The following is a 22054-nucleotide window of genomic DNA, read 5'->3' on the forward strand; positions in this document are numbered from 1 at the left end:
CACAGCCAGTCTTCCAGGTCCTGAAGCAGCAAAACAGCCCCAGACCATCACACTACCACCACCATATTTTACTGTTGGTGTGATGTTCTTTTTCTGAAGTACGGTGTTCCTGTTACGGCATATGTAATGGGACACACACCTTTCAAAAATTACTTGTCTCATGCAAACATTCCAAAAAAAAAAAATCAGGAAAGGGGCAAACACTTTTTCATACCACTGTATATATTACACATATTTTCCTTGTCACCTGTAGATAGCTTACTTATATTGGCCTGGTTTTGACATCTTTTAATGTACAAAATCCTCAGTTTTTCTGTATGCGGCTCTTGCTGGAAGAAGTTTGAATATCCCTGATCCAATGAATGAATGAATTGGATGTTTTATTTGTCTTAACGTATGTTCTGATGTTTGTATAACAAAAGACAATGTGGGCTCTCAACTGGTTCTGGAACAACCTGTTGCCTGACAACGAGTATCGCATTGCCATTGTCAAGAAGATCTATCTGGAGCTGGAAAACCTGCCAGGTGTGATTCCAATAGTATTTTTTTCCAGTGTTTTGTGGTTGACTAAATTAATAGCTATGCTCCCATTCTCTCTTCATTTTTCACTCATTCAGTAGGAGACACTTCTGTGTGTCCTCAGTCCACCAGACAAGTTCTCTTTCGTGCTGCCGAGAACTGGGGCCAGTAAGTTCTTCCTCATGCTCACTTATCTTTTACGTGTGTGCATGATATCACTGTGTTGTTGATGCCTTTTCCCTTTGGTTTTTGTAGCCACTTGCAGCTGAGCGACCTCCTCCCTTTCTTCCTCTGCCTGCAGGGACGGTTTACACCAGCACTGCTGAGCTTCTTCCCGCCAGAGAAGGGTCTCGTCTCACGTCTCCTGCCACACGCCCTCCAGGTCTACCTGCACATGCTTGGCACCAACACAGCGCCTAAGCTGACTGTCAGCCAGACAGGGGAGCTCTGCTTTTCTAACAAGACATGGGGGCGAATCTCAGGTCGGCAAAGGTTCAGCGTTACCTCACCGACCTCTCTCTGTCAGAAAAGTTAACCAGTCTCTGCTTCAGGTGTGATGCTGTTATCACTTTCACGTCTGGTTTGCTTTGTACTCCAGGTCCATAGATGTAACCTGCTCATCCACACCAATGTAAGTCACCTTGGCCCAATACCGTTCATTTTATACAAATTCACTGTGCTTATACATGGTTTCTGTTGTCATGTTGACAAGACACACAAGGTCTCTATAGCTTTCAACAAGTCACATTTAAGACATTTTTAGGCCATAATGAATACAATTTAAGACCTATTTCACATCTATACTGTAAAAAAAAAAAAAAAAAGACTTGCGAAGTATATGAATTTATTGACAGCTCTTTCACATTGGAATACAAAATGCTGAACACTAAAAACAACACAAGCCTCTCCATTGTGAATAAATTACTTCCGTGGGTCCTCAAAAATTGGAACATTTAAAAGCACGTCAGAACTTTATGCATTTGTTTCAAATAAAAGTACAGATAATGCATTTTTATGATCTTTCAATATATATATATATATATATATATATATATATATATATATATATATAAAACAGCTCCAAATTAAATGAATATGTCAATCAAGCCTAAAGGTACCACACAAGTCTAAACATCTACTGGTAGTAGCAGAACATTTGAATAACACTTTAAACAGTGTTATGAGCAATGAGGGGTTGCGTTCAAAGACATCATGTAATTTAAGGTAAATGTACTTGTTTTCAGTGTATTTTCCAGCATACTTAAATGTAGCAAATTGTACATCCGAAATAAGAATATCCACTTCATGGTTTCTTTATCTTCCTGTTTATTTACATACACACACACATTATAAAGCCGATACCAGGACTATTTTTGGTTGTGTGTTCTTCAGTCTGATTGTTGGAAGAGTCTGCTCAATGTCGCGAGCGGAGCATATGCCCTCAAATGCATCCCAAAACCAAGTGAGGTTTTCCTGCGTGTAAGTTTTTCTTTTTCTTTCTTTTCCCACTTTTTTTTTTTTTTTTTTAACCAACTGCTTTGCCTTTTTTAAGTGTTTTTTTTTCTGCGTCGTCTGGTTTCCTCTGTGTCCTCTTTGAGCAGGAAGCTGTACAAGTTGTGAACGGGATTCTGCAGATTTGCTCCAACAGCATTGTGCAGATCCCACGACACTTCCTGTCGGTACGAACGTCAAAACTGAGCTACTCACGTGATGTTTAGTGGGTCACATACAGAAGTGTGTGTGTGTTCCCAGCTGTACTGTGATCAAGCCCTGTTGCTGCTGGTCACTGGAGCTTTGAGACAGATCATCCTCCATCCTACTCTCAGTCCAATCATACCTATTCTGTGCACCTTCCAGGTAAGTGCAGATACCTCCATAGACCCGCTTGTATTGGTGGGAAAACGTGCTGATGAGTGCTGCCTCCTGTTGGTTGGGAGATAAACGGAAAGCAACTACACTAATTCCATTAAATTTTCTTCCGCTTATCGGGGTTCTGGGCATGGCGGCAGCAGTCTCAGTAGGGAAGCCCAGACTTCCAGGGCACCACCTCCAATTCCAGCGGGAGGACACCAAGGTGTTCCCAGGCCAGCTGTGAGACACAATTCCTCCAGCGTGTCCTAGGTCTGCCCTGGGGCCTCCTCCCGGCCGGGCACGCCTGGAACGCCTCACCAGGGAGGCGGCAACTACAGTCATGTAAAACAAAATAGACCCTAAAGTGGGTCATGGATCCATTCTGGGTGGGTTGCAGACAGCAAGTCAAAAATTACATTAAAATATCTAATGTACAACTGATATCTGGCTTATTTTGAAGTAACTTTAAGCAATATTTTTGGCATCTTCCAAACATGAACATGATTTAAATGTGTACATGATTTAAATGTGTACAAAATACTAAAAATAAATACAAATATAAAAATGACTTCAGTGTAAAAAAAGAAAAGAAATAAACATAAAATGACTTAAATATGCAAAATGCTAAAAATACATACAAATTTAAAATGACTTAAATGTGGGGTATTTTTTTCTTTTTCTTTTTTCAATGCCAGAGAAACATGTGGGCTCTCTGCTGGTTCTGGAAGTTGTGCGATGACGACCTCCACGCCGCCATCATGCAAAAGATCTATCAGGAGCTGGAACACACAACTGGTGTGTGTGTGTGTGTGTGTGTGTGTGTGTGTGTGTGTGTGTGTGTCCCCCCCTTTCAATTCTCGTCTGTAGAAACATCTTTGCTTCTGTCTCTTCTTCCCCAGAGGGCCCTGCAAGTTCTCTTCACTCCATTAGACACCTTCTGGATCCTCGCGCCAGAAACTGTGAGCAGTAAGACGTGTAGCTTTGCAGCGCTGTGTTTTAGCAGTAAATGCCTGCAGCCCTTCCTTTCTCTATGCACCCACGTCCCTTCCTCAGTCCCCTCATGAAGACCACCTGCCATTTTTTTTTACTTTACAAGCTGCTTTAGAGCCCCATCCCTCCTTTGGCCAAAACCCGAAGTGCCAATCAACCGCTTTGCAGAGACTGTAAAAATATTCTATGGGTGAGAATTCTGTGCTTATGTTGAGGGCTCTTTTTAAGTATGCAATATATCAAACACTTTATCATTTCTTTGAAACACTGGCTTAGCATGAGGGCAAAAACTAAAAAGTAGGGGTGTCCGAACTTTTTCCAAAAGCCACATCCAGTATGCTATCAGTTCAATATATTATCAATAAATATTTTTTTTATTATTTTTTTCATCTAAAATTTGAATTAATATTTGATCCAAATACTATATAAATAGACCAATACATGTTTTTCATTTTTTATTATTAAAATATAATGCTAGATAAGAGATTACTGTAATTACTTTACTTTGGATTACTTAGGTTTTCTATAAAAAACAAAAAAAATCCTGGCTAATGTTTTTGTTCACTGAAAGAAAAAAATATCCCCTTGGGAAGTCATAATTTTCAGATAAAAAGTCAAAATTACAAGATAAAAAGTCACATTTTTGGAAGTCAAAATGAGATTAAAAAGCTGAAATAATGAGATACGAAGGCTCCAGTGAAGAAGGCGACATGTGTTATCTCAATTTCGACTTTTCGTCTCATAATTGTAATTTACTATTGGGATATGTGTCGCAAATGTCCCTTGGGCCACACTTTGAACACCCCTGCTTTAAAGGACGCCGTGATGAAGCATTTTTGTGCCTTATTTCTAAATCTTTTAGGAAGACTTGCCAGAAGACTTGAAAATCAGGTATTAAACAGCCGAGACAGGAGATGAGTGCAATAATTTATTTTGAACATGTTTTATGATCTGCTTGTGGCAGCCGTGTTTCTGTGGACGTGCAGCGGCACGTACGAGAAGCGTAACGCTGGCGGTCCGCGTCCGGCGTGGTGCTGCTTGATGAGGTCAGACAGGAAACGCATCACACTCAAGTCGCCCAGCACAGACGGGGAAGCCTTTCCGAGATCGGGCTCTTCGGAACCGAACGTGAACAGCAGAGCCCGATTGGCCAGCGCCGTCAGGCCGCTCTCCAGGTGCAGGAGGTAGGTGGCTCCACGCAGGATGTTAGTGGAGCGGTCGGCCAGCGTCTTGACAAGCAAGCCGGAGTAGGACGGACAGCGCAGTGTCCTCTGGTCCAGGTCCAGCAGGCCCAGATAACGACTGTAACGGGTCAGGGAGTGAAGCATGGTGGAAGATGGCGAGGATGTTGACCTGAGCAACCACGAGAACATGTCAGACACGCCACAAAAAACATTCAATTGGATTAAAAAAAAACAAATTTAAAAATCACCTGTGGATGCCAATCAGCCTCCAGGTGAGCAGGTCGCTCAGCTGCAGGGGCGTGCTCAAACATTTCATCACCGCGCCGGGGGCAGGCAGGAAGAGGCTCAGTCCATCCACCGTCTTCCTCACCAGACCCTCATCGCCACCTACGACCACCAGCGGCCGGCCGCTCAACAAACAGAACACAGCGTGCTGGGAGAAGGAGTTTTGCTTGAGGAAGCGCAGCGCTCGTAGGCCCGCCTTCCTTCGCGTCCTTTTGTCAGAGAGGACCTTGCCATGGACGCTCTGGTGTGGGGAGGGCGGGTCCGAGGAGCCGGCCAAGCTGGCGCTGTCCCACGCCTCATCTGCTGCGCTGGGCGGCCTGAAGGGGGCAGAGGGCGGCAACCATCGTTCAATGTGGAGCGGTGTGCTAAAGTTCACCACGAGGTCAGGCAGAATCTGATCACTTGGACTACTTCCTGTTCCTTCACCAGCAAGGCTCCTCCCCCAAAGTGCCTCCTTCACTGTGACGTCACTGCTAACAAGTTTGTCATCACAGGGTTTCATTTTTGGGTCATTTCTTGACTCCTCCCACTTCTCTGAGAAACCCTTACTGAGAGGCTGTGGCTCCACCTCTTCCTCTGTGATGGCGGTGAGGTCTTCGGGGATGATGGACTCGGTGGTGCTCAGGACTTCGATGCTGTCCTCGCTGTTGGCTCGTCTGGCATATCCTCTCACTCGTCTGGGGACCGCCTCCGACCCGCTACTCCTCGCAACGGGCACCTCAGAGTCTGAGGCATCATGCCGCTGCGTGCGATACGAGCGCTCCGTCCCGATCACTTCGATGCTGTCACTGCTACTGACGCTTCCTGTCATCTCCATGGTGCCCTGCGGGTCGGGGGTCACCTCTTCTCCCGTCTCCAGTTTGATGGGCAGCTCCTCCACGCAGGAGCAGAACGACTCGGGACTCAGTGGCTGCTCGTCACTTTGACTTCCTGTTGCCCTCGGCAATGCTTCCTCCTCCTCCTCTTCCTCATCGTCAGGCTGCCACAGCTCAAAGAGGAAGTTGGTGAGTTGCAGCTTCCTGGAGAGCGAGCGTGTGATGTGAGCGCTCCGCAGAGTGCTGGTGTCGCCACGGAGATGCCGCTCTGTGTGAGCCAGCTGCTCTCGCATCAGCAACAGGAAGTAGGCGTTGCAGAGCTCATCTATGGGTTTCAGGTGGCGCTCTGACCTGCAGGAAGTGGGTGGTAACAGGGGAGGAGGCAGGGCTGCCGTCATGTCCGTCGGGGCTGGGTCGTAGGGTAGGAAGTCTGGCTGTTTGAGCTTCCTGTTTGGATAGGAAGTCACCTGGCGGAGGAGATCTTTGTGAGTGAAGATGGAGCGCTCTAGAACTTCCAGCTCATCCGATTGTCCTCCTTCAACGTCCTGCAGCAGTGTCGCGCGTGCATACCTGAAATAGTCACATGATCACAGCTCTGTGGGCGGAGCTTAAGCGGTGCAACGTGAGGCCTTACTGGAGCTCTTGTAGCTTCCTCTGCAGCTCCAAAGAAAAGGCCTGCCTGTTGCCTGTCTTGAGGCTGTCGGACGCCCGGGAGAAGCCAGTCGACAGCCGGGTGAAGTTCTCCATGAGCTTGGCCTCCTCCGAGCATACGTACGCCATGCAGAATGGCCGCACCATGCCGCGTGCCTCCAGGTCGTACAGCGTCACATGCTGCACATAGGCAAAGGCGTCCTCTGCCGAGTCGCCCAGGACCACCTTGGAGTCCTCGCTGAAGTTGAGGCGGAGGCCTGCGGAGGTGTGAGGGGCGTAGCCGGGGCCTGACGCCTGGTAGTCCACCGACATGATGCGAACTGAGAAGTGGTTGAGGTCGAAAGAACCAATGACCCGAGGGTCATCTGGGATGGTCATCACAGGCGTAGGGCCCACCTGGACACACAGTGACAGTAAATATGACTACTGGTGCTGCCCCCTAGTGGATAGTATGACAATCATATGGCTTAGTAAAGGAACCATATCATTGCTGCTTTGCTCCAACGGCACTGACAAAAGCACTTCTTTAAACAAATTAGGGTTTCATTCCATTCTTGTATATAATATTAATAAAATTAAATCAAAGATGGAAGAGATTTTTAGCAATATTTGTAATGGTGATACTGTGCTTGTATTCACTTGATAGGCGGTCTATTTATAGCTTTAAACAAAACATTTACATAACATGACTTGCATATTAACCACACTACGCGACATTCTTATTGAAGGAGCTCACGCCAAAGAACTACTTTTCTCGCGTAGTGACACAGTGCCTCATGCCACTAACGAGTAGTGAGGTGCGATACCACTGATTTCTGTTCCAACTTGATACCTTTTGCGGATTTGTTTTTGTGCAAGTTTAGTTTAGTTTGTTTTTTTTTTAACAGCGTATTAATGCTGTTGCAGACTGAGCCTCGCGCTTTAAGAATTGCATTGTGGGAAGTTGGGTGTCTCTCTCTTCCCTCTCTTGTCTGTCTGCACCGCTCATTGTCTTCTGCATCCCAATTTGCTATAGACCGTTGTCAATCTACTACGTGCCGCTCTGCCACGTCTCCTGTGTCATCGCTAGCTTGCAGTCTTTGTAGGCTTGCAAGTTTCTCCCTGACAAAACCCACAATGTTGACTTTCTGCGCCCAAAAGGCAGAGGAGGAAGCTAACCTTCGCACAAAAGGCTGGTCTTCTGCACATGCTGAAGGAATGTAGAAGTTACGCTGCTGTAGGGCGCTGTCCCGGAATAAATGAATCTTTGGTTTGGGCAGCAGTACTGCAGCAATATGTTTTAACAAGGATCCAAAAACGCTACAGTGCAGCGGAACAGCGCCAGGACGAAAAGACACGGCCAGAGGAGTGAAATACACGTGGCTCACTTAATTTCTTGTGTTCAGCCCAGTAGGTTAGTCATTAAAATTCCAACAGGTTTGAACTTTTCTGTGAGTGTTTAAATGAGGGAAAAATGTGACAAAATGTTAATGCCTGTCTGATAAAAGTCTATAAAGTGTATGGAGAGGGGTTTTATAGCCTTAAAACATAATTGTAAAAAAATAAAGTTTGCTACATCACGGATTTCACTTATTGTGGGTTATTTTGGGAACCTATTGTTCTGTGGGTGGTGTAGAATAAGCTGGCCTAGTAACTCGTCATAACTTTAATCACAAGCTCTGCCAGGTTGCATCATACAGCTCCAACTTCCTTCTTCACTTCTCTCTCACTCACTCTCTCTACTGTTGGTCCCATTCGCAGTCCCACAGTGCCCTCTACTGGTCAACATGTAACTACATATATATATATATATATATATATATATATATATTTAGCGGCTACCTTTATAGAACGGCCACCTGCCTATAGCAGCCACTGAAAAATCCCTCGCAGAAAATTTACATGTTATAGACCCTGTGTATAGCAGTCATCTGTCTAACGCAGCCAGCGGCCACCCATTTTGTCTCCCTTGGTCAATATCTGACCGCATATAGCGGCCAAATTACCGACTCAAGTAGAAGCTTCATGCACGAAAAAGTTTTGTTTTTCAATCAATGAAGCCGTCGTGTGTAGACTTTAATTACTGAGTCCTAGCTCAGTCACAATCATTCACAAGATCCACACAAACTGTCAGTTGTTCCACATAAAAAAAGCCGTCTTCTTTTGAGCTTGCTATTTCCTGGTCAAACATGTAACTTTAAGAGCATTTGCACCAAAACATTACCGCAAAGTAGGCTGGGAACAGGACGTGCTCCCAGCGACGCTACAATAAAAAAAAAAAACATACGCTAGCATGCATGCGGCAGCGGGAGCAAAACTGAGTTTGGTTTTACTTAATTGAAGTATTTTAGAATCAACTCACATTATTTTTGATCAAGCCTCATCCACAAATCCATCAAAGTCCTCATCTTCTGTATTCGACACAAAAAAAGCCGTCTTCTTTTTCATTCGCTACTAGTCTGTTAACTTGTCAGTGTTATTCAGCTCCCAAGCAAAGAAGGAAACCTCCTGTTTCTTCTGCCAACTTTATTTCTTGAACACGGCCACCAGACAGCAGCTCAGAACACACACACATCTCTCAGCATCGTCTCTCCTTCCTGCTTGCCCACAAGGCAAAGGTTAAACAAGCCCCATTACATAGCTGTCCAGCCAATGCCTGTAAGAAATGACACCGTTTATTTCCTAGTGTGCACTGGTCAATACTGTAATGCCGCTTGTTGTGGAAGGAGAGACTCACGTCGCCGATGCACTTTAATCGCTTTATTAACAGCGGAGAACACTGCAGGACTTTACATCCACGCCAACATAAACACACTTCCCAACTATCTCCAAACTCACAGCTGGCACTGAGCCTAGCTCTCCTGCTCGGGACGTCCACCGTCACTTTCTGAGAACTAAAGCTGAAATGACAACTCTGCCGTATAAAAAGTAAAATATTAAAAACAAGCGTAAGACATTACTAGCACAGCTTTGTTCTGTGGGTCGTGGATATATTCTATCAGTTATTATTAAGCCTCTAGCTTCCTTTTAGTAAGTAAAAACCTTGGCTATGATTGCACTACATTGTCATGTAGACCTACAAAGTACACTTGGAAGAACAAGAGGTGAATAAATATTGCAACTGATGTGAAACTGATGAGGGGTAGGATTAAATAAGCTTTGCTTCTTCCTACTCCTTTTTGGACATGCAAAATTGTGAATTTTACTATGTGATGTGCTACTGTTTTGACTCATATGCATGTTCAGGATGAATTAAAACCATGATAATAACAAGCCTAGTAGTGCTGTACAACTTTTATCCGCAGTCTGCAGTGCCCTCTACTGGTCAACATTATTATTATTATTTTCCCTTTTTTTTCCCTCTACTGGTCAACATTCAAACTGGACGCCAACCTGTCTATAGAGGCCACCTGTCTATAGCGGCCACTTTTGCAGACTCCCTCTAGTGGCCGCTATAGACAAGTTTGACTGTGTGTGTGTGTGTATGTGTATATGTATGTGTGTATATATATATATATATATATATATATATATATATATATATATATATATATATATATATATATAAACACAACATCTCCACATAACATTTAACTAAAGGAGTACATTTAAATGCAACAAGTTTAAACCTTTGTAACCTTGTTTAGCTCTGACTTCCATAACGTAGCCCTTAGTCCATGCTGGTGGTTTGTGCTCTCTTTGGGGAACAGTGCGGCTTAGTAAGGTGCCTGTCAAGCCAGCATTTTCCTTAGCAGTACCAGCTTGTGGGGGTTCCTCTGCTCTCTCTGGGCAGCGAGAAAGGTGTGAGGCATTCCATCTTTTCCCGTCACTCAAGATGAAGGTGCTGAATCCAGTTTGTTGTTGAACGGACACCAGGATCGGTGTACTGTCTCTCTCCTTTTCCCACATGAAAAGGCTTGCGGATACACACCTTATCCCCAACTGTAAGCTTGGGGGGTTTAGCACCTCTCTTCATGTCTGTATAACTCTTACTTTTACTTTGTTGTTGAGCCATCTGGATCTCACTTTCTTGTATTTCCCTGAGTGGTCATGGTCTGGCAGTATGTGAAGCTTGGTTCTCATAGGTCTTCCTCTGAGCAGCTGGAAAGGAGACTTGTTGGTTGTGGCATGGGGCGTAGCTCTATAGTTTTGGAGCATGACAGTTACTGTTGGCTTCCAAGGTTTCTGAGCTGCTTGTGCTCCTTGGATACAGTCCTTGAGCACTCTGTTGAATCTTTCAACACATCCATTTGCTTGTTCTGATGTGTTTGATTCCTCTTTCTCTCAGGAAGTCTGTGAAGTCAGAAGAAGTGAACTGTGGACCGTTATCAGTTGTAATAGCACAGGGATTACCTTCACGGGCAAAAACTGATGAAAGAAAGGTCAGGACTGTAGTCGTAGTTGCATTTGAAGTGAAGGCTACTTCTGGCCATTTGCTGAAGTAATCGACCAGAGTAATGGCAAATCTGCCGTCACATGGTCCACGCTCAAAAGGACAGACAATGTCCACTGCCACATGTTGAAAGGGGCCTTCTGGAAACTCTACAGGCTGTAAAGGAGCAGGTGATGCTTTGGCAGTTTTATCACATGACTGGCATGAGGAAGTGACAGTGTGAACTAGGTTGTCCATGTTTGGCCACCAGTAAAGCTCTCTAAGGCGTTGCTTGGTGCGCACTATGCCTTGGTGACCCTCATGTGCCAGTTGTACTATACACTCACGGATTGACTTGGGGACAACCACACGTGTGCCACAGAAAATCAGAGGGGACTCAGCTGCAAGTTCATGTCTCATTAAGAAGTAGGGCTGTAACTCAATGGGAAGAGACTTTTTTGTTTTTGGCCATTTGAACTGAATAATCTGTCGCAGTAGTTTGAGTTCGGGGCAGTCCTCCGACTCAGCTTTAAAGTCAGCAAGCGGTAGTGCAAAGAGAGTTGAGGATATTTCGGCTATCTCAACAAGTAAGTCCTGTTCAGGTTCAGTCAATGAAATGTTCTGTAGCGGAACGCGTGAGAGGCAATCTGCCAGGACATTTTGGTTCCCGGGACGGTACACTTTCCTATTGGAAACACATCAACCTAGCTGACCATCTTGCAATCCTCATTCCTGCTCTGCTCATACCTTTTGTGTTCATAAGCGTAGTCAGGGCCTGATGATCAGTTCGGAGTGTGAATCTGTGTCCCCAGATGTACTTTCTTCATCTCTCAAGAGCCCATACACAGGCAAGGGCCTCTTTCTGTGGTGGAGTGCTCCTTTCAGCAGGTGCCAGTGTGCGTGAAGCAAAAGCCACAATGCGCTCAGCATTGTCAGAGTGAATCTGTGTTAGGACAGCTCCTAAGCCGTAATCAGAAGCGTCTGTTGCAATGACTGTAGGCAGCCTAGGGTCATACACAACAAGTGTGGGACTGTCCAGTAGCATTTGTTTCAGTTTGGTGAAGCTTTCATTTGTAGAATCATTCCAGTGAAGTTCAGCTTGTGGGCTAGTTCTGAGCAATTGTCGCAGGGGTTCAACTAGTGTAGCATAGTTAGGAATAAACTTGCTGAACCAGGAAGTTAAGCCCAAGAATGAACGAAGTGCTGGCATGTCTTTCGGTGCAGGTGCTTCAGCGATGGGAGTAAGGTGTTCTGTGGTAGCACAGGAAGGTAATGTGGCTCTGGCCAAATGAGCTTTTGCTGAAGTTGATTTGTAGCACTGCATCACTTAAGCACTTAAGGACGGCTTGTAGATGCTGATCGTGTTCCTCCTTTGAAGCTCCGTAGACTATGATGTCATCCAGGTAACTCTGGATTCCTAGTAAGTCTTTCAGGATGGTGTGCATCATTTTTTGGAAAGCAGATGGTGCAGATGCAAGCCCAAAGGGAACTCGTGTAAACTGGAACAAGCCATCGTGTGTTATGAAAGCAGCTGGCTTGCGGCTTTCTGGATGCAACGGTAACTGGTGGTAAGCTGAGCTCAAGTCTATTTGGCTATAATGTGTAGCACCAGCCAGTTCTGCAAACAGGTCCTCCATATGAGGAAGTGGGTAGCAGTCTGTAGTGACACTTTTGTTTGGTTCACGGAAGTCAACACATAGGCACAGTCCTCCTTTGTGTTTCCTTCCCACGACGAGAGGACTCACCCATTCAGAAGCATCAATCCTTTCGATGATGCCTGCTTGGAGTAGACGGTTTAGTTCTGCAGAAACCTCTTTCCGTATACTTAGTGGCAGACGTCTAACTTTTGGTGTACCGGTTTCACTGCATTGTTAACTTGTACTTTGTGAATGAAGCCTTTGACGCATCCAGGAATAGCGTCGACATTGTGCACTGCCCCATGTGCTTCACAAGCAGGTTTCATGGTATCACCATCTTTACTGTAGGTCACTTTGCCTCCTATAATGCTGATCTGGAGGGCTTTAATCAGATCCAAGCCTAGTAGAGGTGATCCAGCCTTTACTATGTAAAAAGTTGTCGGTACGATTTTGCCTTGTTCAGGAATGGTAGTTTCTGCTTGTAGACAACCAAGGACAGGTATGTGACCCCTGGCATAAGTCACCAACTTGACTGTAGGTTCATCAAGTGTGCAGCTGTCAAAGTACTTCTCATATATGGACTCAGGCAAAATGGACACAGAAGCTCCAGTGTCTGTTAGCTCAAGTGAATGTGCATTTCCTTTAGGTGCCTCCACATTTACTGTACAGGTGAGTTTATCAAATGCTGCCGCTGCCAGTTTGCCATCATCAACACAGAGTACTGCTAACTCGGGCACCACGACTTCTTGTATTTGATTTACAGATCTTGCACTTGATTTGCATACCTTGGTGAAGTGTCCTTTTTTTCCACATTTATTACACTGTACTGTAGCAGCTGGGCAGTTCCTGTCATTAGCCAAGTGTTTGTTGGATCCGCACCTGAAGCACTTGCTTAGCAGTTTGTTAGAATTTGTAGCATGCTCTTGACGGTCATATGCAGTAGGCTTGGTAGGGCATGTGCCTCTTTTCCTTTGAAAAGCGGAGCGGGACTGTCCAACTGCCTGTACTGGTGTTGTGGGGATGTCTGTTAGCTGTGAGCAACGTAGCATTCTTGACTGCAGCCTCGACTTGAGTTGCAATAGCAAGCGCCTTGTCCAAAGTCAAATCATCTTCTAGCAGCAATTTGTCCCTTACAGCACTGAGATGTGCATTGGAGATGAGCTGATCTCATATCATCTCTCCTTCCATCGTTCCAAATCCACATGGTGCTGCCAGTGTCCTTAGTGCAGCCACGTACTCTGTCGCTGTCTCATCTATGCGCTGAACACGTTGTCTGAAAGTGTGTCTGCAGGCCACGACGTTGACTTTCGGCAAAAAATGTTTTTCTAACGCAGCCATCGCTACTTCGGTAAGGTGTAGAAAAGGCATTGTCCTTACGTGCCTAGGCAGTGTAGCAATACAGCACGCCTTCTAGCATCTGGCCCTGCGTCTCCCGTAGCATTGATGACTAGCATGTAATTGCTAAACATCTTCTTCCATGTTTCAAAAGGAATAGGCGGCTCAACCACATGTGGAAGAAAAGCCGGTGGGCACAGTACTGAACCGCTCATCCTCGTCGCCAATTTGTTCTGTGGGTGGTGTAGAATAAGCAGGCCTAGTATCTCTTCATAACTTGAATCTTTGCCAGGTTGCATAGTACAGCTCCAACTTCCTTCTTCACTTCTCTCTCACTCTCTCTACTGTTGGTCCCAGTCGCAGTGTCCCAGTGCCCTCTACTGGTTAACATGTAACAGTACAAATATATATATATATATATATATATATATATATATATATATATATATACACACAGACCCTTTCCAAAAAATTATAATGTCATGGAAAAGTTGTTTCATTTCCATAATTCCATTCAAAAAGTTAAACTTTCATAGATTATAGATTCAAGGCCCACAATTTAAACGATTTCAAGTATTTATTTGTTTATTTTTACATAATTTGGGCTTCCAGCTCATTAAACCCACGAAAGCAGGAATTCAAAAAATTAGAATACTGTGAAGAAATCAGCCCAAATTTTGCAGGGCATGAATGTTTTAAACTGAGTGTCACACACTAATCATCTACTAAACTCAAATCACCTGCACAGGCTTCCCCAGGTGTCATTAAATTGCTTCAGTTTGGTTCAATTGTCTCAGTTCTTTTCAATATGGGGAAGACTGCAGACATGACAACTGGCCAGAAGACCATCATTGATACCCTCCATAGGATGGGTAAGCCACAAAAGTTCATAGCTAAGGAGGCTGGTTGTTCACAGAGTGCTGTGTCCAAGCATATCAATGGAAAGTCTAGAGGAAGGGCAAAATGTGGCAGGAGAAGATGCACCAGCAAAAGAGATGACCGTGGGCTTCAGCGGATTATCAAACAGGGAAGATTCAAGAATCTGGCAGAGATCCAGAAAGAGTGGAATGAGGCGGGAGTCACAGCTTCAAAAAACACCACATTCAGACGCATCCGGGAGATGGGCTACAACTGTCGGGTTCCTCGGGTCAAGCCACTTCTGAACCTGAGCCAACGTAGGAAGAGTCTCCACTGGGCCAAGGAGAAGAAGGACTGGACTGTTGGCCAGTGGTCCAAGGTCCTCTTTTCCGATGAAAGTAAAGTGTGCCTTTCATTTGGGAATCAAGGTCCAAAGGTTTGGAGGAAGACGGGTGAGGAACAGAACCCAAGCTGCCGGAGGTCCAGTGTGAAATATCCACAGTCCGTCATGATTTGGGGTGCAATGTCCGGTGCAGGTGTTGGTAAACTCTGCTTTCTTAAATCCAAGGTCACCGCAACAGTCTACCAGAATGTTTTAGAGGACTTCATGATTCCTTCTGCTGAGGATCTGTATGGAGATGCAGATTTCATTTTCCAGCAGGACCTGGCCCCTGCCCATACCGCCAGAAGCACCAAAACCTGGTTTGATGCCCATGCCATCACAGGGCTTGACTGGCCAGCCAACTCACCGGACCTAAACCCCATTGAGAATCTATGGGGTATTCTCAAGAGGAAAATGAGGGGCACCAGACCCAACAACAAAGAAGAGCTGACAGCAAGCATCAAGGAAATCTGGGCTTCCATAACTCCCAGGCAATGCCACAGGCTGATTGCTTCAATGCCACGTCGCATCGAGGCAGTGATTAAGGCAAAGGGATTCCCAACCAAGTATTGAAGATTGACATATTGTTTTGAAAGTACCATATTTTTATTGATTTGATGTGATCCTAATTTCTTTCTTTTTTTTCCTGCAAAAACTGAGAAGTAAATGGTGATTTCTTCACAGTATTCTAATTTTTAGAATTCCTGTTTTCATGGGTTTTATGAGCTGGAAGCCCAAATTACATAAAAATAAACAAATAAACACTTCAAATCGTTTAAATTGTGGGCCCTGAATCTATAATCTATGAAAGTTTAACTTTTTGAATGGAATTATGGAAATTAAACCACTTTTCCATGACATTCAAATTTTTTGGAAAGGGTCTGTGTGTGTGTGTGTGTGTGTATATATATATGTACAGTGTGTATATATATATATATATATATATATATATACATACAGTCAAACCTGTCTATAGCGGCCACTAAAGGGAGACGGCAAAAGTGGCCACTATAGGCAGGTGGCCGGTATAGACAGGTTGACGGCCATTTTGAATGTTGACCAGTAGAGGGACTGCGGATAAAAGTTGTAAAGAACTACTAGGTTAATAAACCGCTGTTAATAAAGCGATTAAAGTGCATCGGCGACGTCCAGTCGTCTCTCCTTCCCCATAACAAGTGGCATTACAGTACTGACCAGTGCACATTGTCTCACACCAGGAAATAAACGGTGTCACTGTCTGCAACAAGCTCCAAAGAAGACGGCTTTTTTTTATGTGGAACAACTGACAGTTTGCGTGGATTTTGTGAATGATTGTGACTGAGTTAGGACTCAGTAATTAAAGTCTACACACGACGGCTTCATTGCTTAAAAAACAAAACTTTTTCGTGCATGAAGCTTCTGCTTGAGTCGGTATTTTGGCCGCTATATGCGGTCAGATATTGACCAAGGGAGACAAAATGGGTGGCCGCTGGCCGCGTTGGACAGGTGACTGCTATACACAGGGTCTATAACATGTAAATTTGCTGCGGGGGATTTTTCAGTGGCCGCTATAGGCAGCTGGCCGTTCTATACAGGTGGCAGCTAAGACAGGTTTAACTGTATATGCAAACACAACACCTATCCCCCGCGATAAATAAGGGAACACTGTACTTTCCACTGTGTTCCTCCTAATGATATACGTTACCTGAAATGACTGATGTATCAAAGTACTTATGTTGCGATTTGAGAATTGATTTCATAGCCTAAAAATCTGAGGTATCCTAAGTATCTGAGGTATTGATATTTCAGTATTGATCCACACATCACTACTACTGAGAGGTAACATAAGCTAATGGAGTTGCTGCATCGCCTGTGAGTTTGATTTGAATTTACCAGCTCAACAGGGAGCACAAGTAGGTTTGCTAACCGTTCCTTGATAAACAGAATTGTCCCATATTTATAAATAAAAGTATGCGTCCCGTGTTGAGCTGACAAGGAATGCACTTTGTCCCTTATTACTGTGAGAATCAAAACATTGGGGGTATACTGTGAAAGTGCCTCAACAAAGCCAGGCTTTGTGCTCAAGATGCAGCTCAACAAAACCCAAGTTCCCCAAACAAAGTTAAACGGTACCGCGAAACTTATCAGCTTACTTTAAGTCCTGTTCTTAGCTTTGTGCTCAGTGCGCGTTCACATGAAAGGGGCTTTTGACATCATATTATTCTACTTCATCCCAGCCAGTGTATTTTAAACAAGATGAGCAAGTAATTGTTATGGAGCATTAAGAGGAGTTGAAAAAGAGTATTACTGTCAAAAGCAACAGGGTCGCCGCCAATAGAGCGAGGGGGGACCGCTGGCAGAATAAAGCATGTAGATAGAGCATGTAAATGTGCAAGTTAACACAGATTATTAGACTAACTACGTATACCCTACTTGTCTTTTCATTTATCCATGCTCAACATTGCACAACGTTGACATTTTAACGCTTATCCACTTTAAAAAATAAATAAATTGGAGCAACATTTTCATCTTTGAAATATGTCTATATTTTTTAATATTTTAGTGCTCTGAATTCTAAAAATGTATCTTTTGGTGACCACTATGAGGCAGTGTTGACATGTTTTGTGGCAACCTTTTCATCCATCCACCCATTTTCTATGCCTCTTATCTTAAAAGGGTTGCGACCTTCCTTTGTGACATTTTTTTGCCTTTTTGTTATAATAGAGAAGTGTTTTGTTGCAGTTGATCCAACAAATATTGCAATATAAGAAGACTAACAGGCTGAGTACTCATGCAAGGGTTGCTGTGACATATACGTCTGCTAACATTGGAAAATTAATAATTCATGTTGCATTCTATTCCTCAAAAAGTGAGCACATGTAGCATATTCCCTCGGGTGGAAATCTATATCCCTTATAGGGAATTTGTATGTATGTATGTACTTTATTTATCCCACAGCAGGGAAATTTACTTGTTACAGCAGCAAGCAAGCAAGATACGCAAGTGAAGAGTACAGTGTAAAGAATGCATATTGACTACAACATGGTTCAGGTGTTGTAGAGCCTGACAGCGGTCGGTATGAAGGACCTGCGGAACCTCTCCTTCTTACACCGTGGGTGTAACAGTCTGCTGCTGAAGGAGCTGCTCAGGGAAACAACAGTGTCATGTAGCGGGTGAGAGGTGTTGTCCATGATGGATGTCAGCTTAGCCAACATCCTTCTCTCCCCCACTTCCTCCACGGAGTCCAGAGGACCGTCCAGGACAGAGCTCGCTCTCCTGATCAGTCTATTGATCCTGCTCCTGTCCCTGTCCGTGCTGCCCCCTCTCCAGCAGCCCACAGCATAGAAGATGGCTGAGGCCACCACAGAGTCATAAAAGGTCCGTAAAAGAGTCCTGCACACACCAAAGGACCTCAGTCTCCTCAGCAGGTGGAGGCGACTCTGGCCCTTCTTGTAGAGGGCGTGGGTGTTGACGGACCAGTCCAGCTTGTTGTTAAGGTGAACACCCAGGAATTTAATCAGGGAATGCCAGCGAATCAGCATGATCTCGAAGTAGCCACGCCCATCATACAGTAGTGCTGCTCAAATTATTCTTTCTCCCACGTCCCCCCTTTGGACGCCATCTCCGAATGAGGTAAACAGTAAAACAGCGGCGCTTCCATAGCCCATTTTAAGCTTAAAGTCTGGACATAACCAGGTTATGAGTTTAGCCCAAGTTACAATGGTGATATAGCTGCTTTAAAAGAGAGCTGCCTTCGTTGAGGCAAGCCCGGCTTTACACTCCTCTAACCCACTAACTCACTTGACTTTCTCTGTAAAATGTGGACTGAATTGACAAGAGCTTGTCACAGGTTCCCAGCACTCAGCAACGTGATTCTCTGCCTGGGGGAGTAAAAGTAAAAAGTAGTAGTTGATTAGTGGTAGCAAACACTCAATGTTGCTGTTGTTGACGGCAGTAGTGTTCGTTCCTATGCACTCTGAAATCAATGCACCCAGGAAGGAAGTCCGATAATGCTTCAAATAATGTAGACACTGCAGGTGTTCCATGTTATCATTGCTGTACCTGCTAATACAGAGGTAGGGAACCTATGGCTCGGGAGCTAGATGTGGCTCTTTTGATGACCGCATCTGGCTCTCAGACATATCTGAACACAATAAAATGTATTTATTTCCATTTTTGCTTGCTTTTTAATGTAAAAAAATATAGAAATCACAGTATTAAAAATAAAGTTCAAAATATAAAACTTTCTTATGCATTTTAATCCATTTTCTCCTCATTAGGGTCGCGAGGGCATGCTGGAGCCTATCCCAGCTGACTTCGGGCAACAGGCGGGGTACACCCTGGACTGGTCGCCAGCCAATGCCAGGGCACATATAGACAAACAACCATTCACACTCACATTCATACCTATGGACAATTTAGAGTCTCCAATTAACCTAACATGCATGTTTTTGGATGTGGGAGGAAACCGAAGTACCCGGAGAAAACCCACACACACACGGGGAGAACATGCAAACTCCACACATGGTCAGACACCAAAACGCAATTATTACTGGATAATGCAGTAGCCTACCCGGTTCATTGGGCAGTCAAGAAGTAAATGTCCCTCCTTTAATGATTTCATTTCAGCTAGCTAATTCTGCAGACAAACCCTTCTGACGAAGAAGATGGTGACAAGAAAGAAAAAGATGCAAAGTACGGGGCAAAACCATGCAACACCTGAAGTCGCATCAATGGTGAGAAGTATTTGATTTATTATTGTATATTTTCAGTTCTTAAACAGTATTCAAAAGAATACATTCAGAGGCTTATATATTTTAAAATTGTTGGTCTTGCTTATAAATGTGTGCCAGTTGTAATCAATAGTAGAAAATATGATATGGCTCTTATGGAAATGCATTTTCATGGTTCTTGTCATTGCGCAACACGTACCCGGAACGCAATCGGTCCCGCGCATGCGCAAGGACTACGTCACTTCCTCCTTTTAGCAAATTTTTATAGCAGCGCTTCTGCGGCGTGACGTACTGTGGTAGTTCTTATTTTTTAAATGTATGAGCATAAATGGTCAGTAACCATACTTCCTATATGTAATATATTGGGAGGTTATTTTATAAGTGATTCTTGTTAAAAGACTTCCTTAGCATGCGGATGTTTCTGTCATCTAATGACATCCACCAAGACTGAGCTACAAACTTGTAAACTTGCAATGCACAAAGTGCAGACATAAACGTCATATCCGGTTCCGTGTAACATATATAAATAAGTAGAATCAAACACATAAAATGCAGTTATATTTTGATGTAAACAACCAGAAGTAAAGTGCAATGATGGCTTCATCATCTAGAGCAGAGTCTCAGACTTGAGGCCCCGGGCCAACTGCGGCAAGTTTGATATGAATGACACTTATCGTGTGCGGAGCTAAACGAACCAATCACGGTGAGGTATATGGCTCTCGAGGGCGGGACCACGGCTGAAGAACCAATCACAGTGAGGTATATGGCTCTCGAGGGCAGGACCTGGGTAGCAGGACCTGGGTAGTATGTCCAACGCTCGCTCATTCATTCATTCCGCTACTCAGCTGGCCGGAGAAGAAGCCGTGAAGCCGCTGACTTCGCGCGGCGAACAGCTCACCAAGATCCAGTTGCTTCAAAGAACCATAAATCCCACCTCTAGTTCCTGAATGATGTTATGTTGAAACATTATGATTTCAACAGATGATCAGTAATAGCGGGAAACCAGACTCCACTAACTCAATTCTCAAAGATATCAACACAACTGGAAGTGCAATGAACCTCACTCAGAATGCACTACCTTAATGCTCATGGTACCGCCCCTACCAGGAAAGTTGAACTCACACAAATGTCTTTCCCACATACACCATGTTAGTGATGGTGTCAAATTGTACATTCCAAAACATACAGACTCACACACTCATAAAGGGCACGTATATTTAAATGGATCCGCTGCATCAAATGCGCCTTTAGGGAACACGTTAACACATTTTCTTATAATTTATTACACAGTAATCCCCAACAATCCATTGCGGCGTCGTCAGACAATAACACAAAACTACACGCGCCCACTGCATTTCCAGATATATTTAAAGACCGTATTCAAAACTGGAGGGCTACAATAAATGTATATTTCTGTCTCTATATAATATACCACAGTCAAATCGATCTAATTAGAGAGTATTTTCAACAATGACGACAACAGAGACTTGTCGAGTCAAAGAAACACTTTCGGTTACTAAGCACCTTTGAATGCTGCCGCCATCTTGTGGTGGGTGGTACAGATCACCGCGCTCATACATTATTTGGAGCATTGCACATTTATTCATATTTGACGATAACCACAATATTATAAAGCATACAGTTAACTACGGCCACAATTATATTTATTATTATAAACATTACCGTTGCTGGAGGGATGTCAAATTTGTAGTTGTTCATGCTGTATTTAGGAGTCCAAAATTACAACTTGACTAACACGTTTTCCGTATTCCTAACTTGTTTAAGAACCCACAATGTCGACTCCTTCAATTATTCGTGCATTTCTTTGCATATGAGATATTGAAATATTGAAGTTCCTGACCTGTTCTGAGAACTCTGCCACCAGCACAAAGTCCGTGTGGAAGCTGGCCCTGGAGCTCCATGGTTGTCTGGAGGAGAACAGCGGGACGGAGAGCGCCTCAGGGAGCCCCCCGGGGTCACCCTCCACCGCGTTCTCCCCGAAACCCTCCGGCCCGGCGAAGGGCAGCAAGTCCGGCGATGAGATCATCTCTTCGGCGGTGAACTCCTCGGTCCAACTTCGACATGAGAGACAGCGAACCTAAACCTGAACTGTGACCACCATGTTGGTTCCTAAAACAAGTCATGTGAGCGCGGAGAAGTTACAGTTACAGTTCCTCGCTGCCTGGGATACCTTCTTCCTATTTTTGTAGCCTCCACGGCGTCAAAAAGTTTGAAATGAAACGTCTTTGGCCGCTAAACGCCACTGTGAATGCGCATGTTTACACACGTGACCACCGGTGCAGCTGACTTGTTGCGAAATCCGAAAACAAAAACAAGTTCAACTGTCAAGTCACACATGGTGAACAGGCCACCACTTCCGCTGTGCGCTTTCAAAATAAGCACCCTAAACCGTAACACCCACTGACGTCGCATCACGTCCTTAAAAACAGCACAGCGCTCTTCTTATTTAGACTAACGCTTTGT

At 44.4% G+C, this 22054-nt stretch overlaps 2 protein-coding genes across 2 annotated transcripts; one reads left to right on the forward strand and one right to left on the reverse strand.

Moving 5' to 3' along the window:
• Positions 1 to 425: 425 nt before the first annotated feature.
• LOC129182608 (uncharacterized) lies at positions 426 to 5669 on the forward strand. The gene is made up of 9 exons (XM_054778979.1): positions 426 to 525; positions 618 to 687; positions 775 to 1001; positions 1071 to 1150; positions 2121 to 2198; positions 2272 to 2376; positions 2529 to 2756; positions 3066 to 3165; positions 3270 to 5669. The coding sequence occupies exons 1-7, from the start codon at positions 426 to 428 to the stop codon at positions 2538 to 2540; spliced, it is 672 nt and encodes a 223-aa protein (XP_054634954.1). The 3' UTR covers positions 2541 to 2756; positions 3066 to 3165; positions 3270 to 5669.
• smcr8b (Smith-Magenis syndrome chromosome region, candidate 8b) lies at positions 3037 to 21887 on the reverse strand. The gene is made up of 4 exons (XM_054779852.1): positions 21432 to 21887; positions 6279 to 6691; positions 4793 to 6214; positions 3037 to 4713 (listed from the first exon to the last, which is right to left on the reverse strand). Exons 1-4 carry the CDS (start codon positions 21615 to 21617, stop codon positions 4305 to 4307), a joined length of 2430 nt encoding a protein of 809 aa, XP_054635827.1. The 5' UTR covers positions 21618 to 21887; the 3' UTR covers positions 3037 to 4304.
• Positions 21888 to 22054: the final 167 nt, after the last annotated feature.

Source organism: Dunckerocampus dactyliophorus, chromosome 6 (assembly GCF_027744805.1).
Source record: "Dunckerocampus dactyliophorus isolate RoL2022-P2 chromosome 6, RoL_Ddac_1.1, whole genome shotgun sequence".
NCBI lineage: Eukaryota > Metazoa > Chordata > Actinopteri > Syngnathiformes > Syngnathidae > Dunckerocampus > Dunckerocampus dactyliophorus.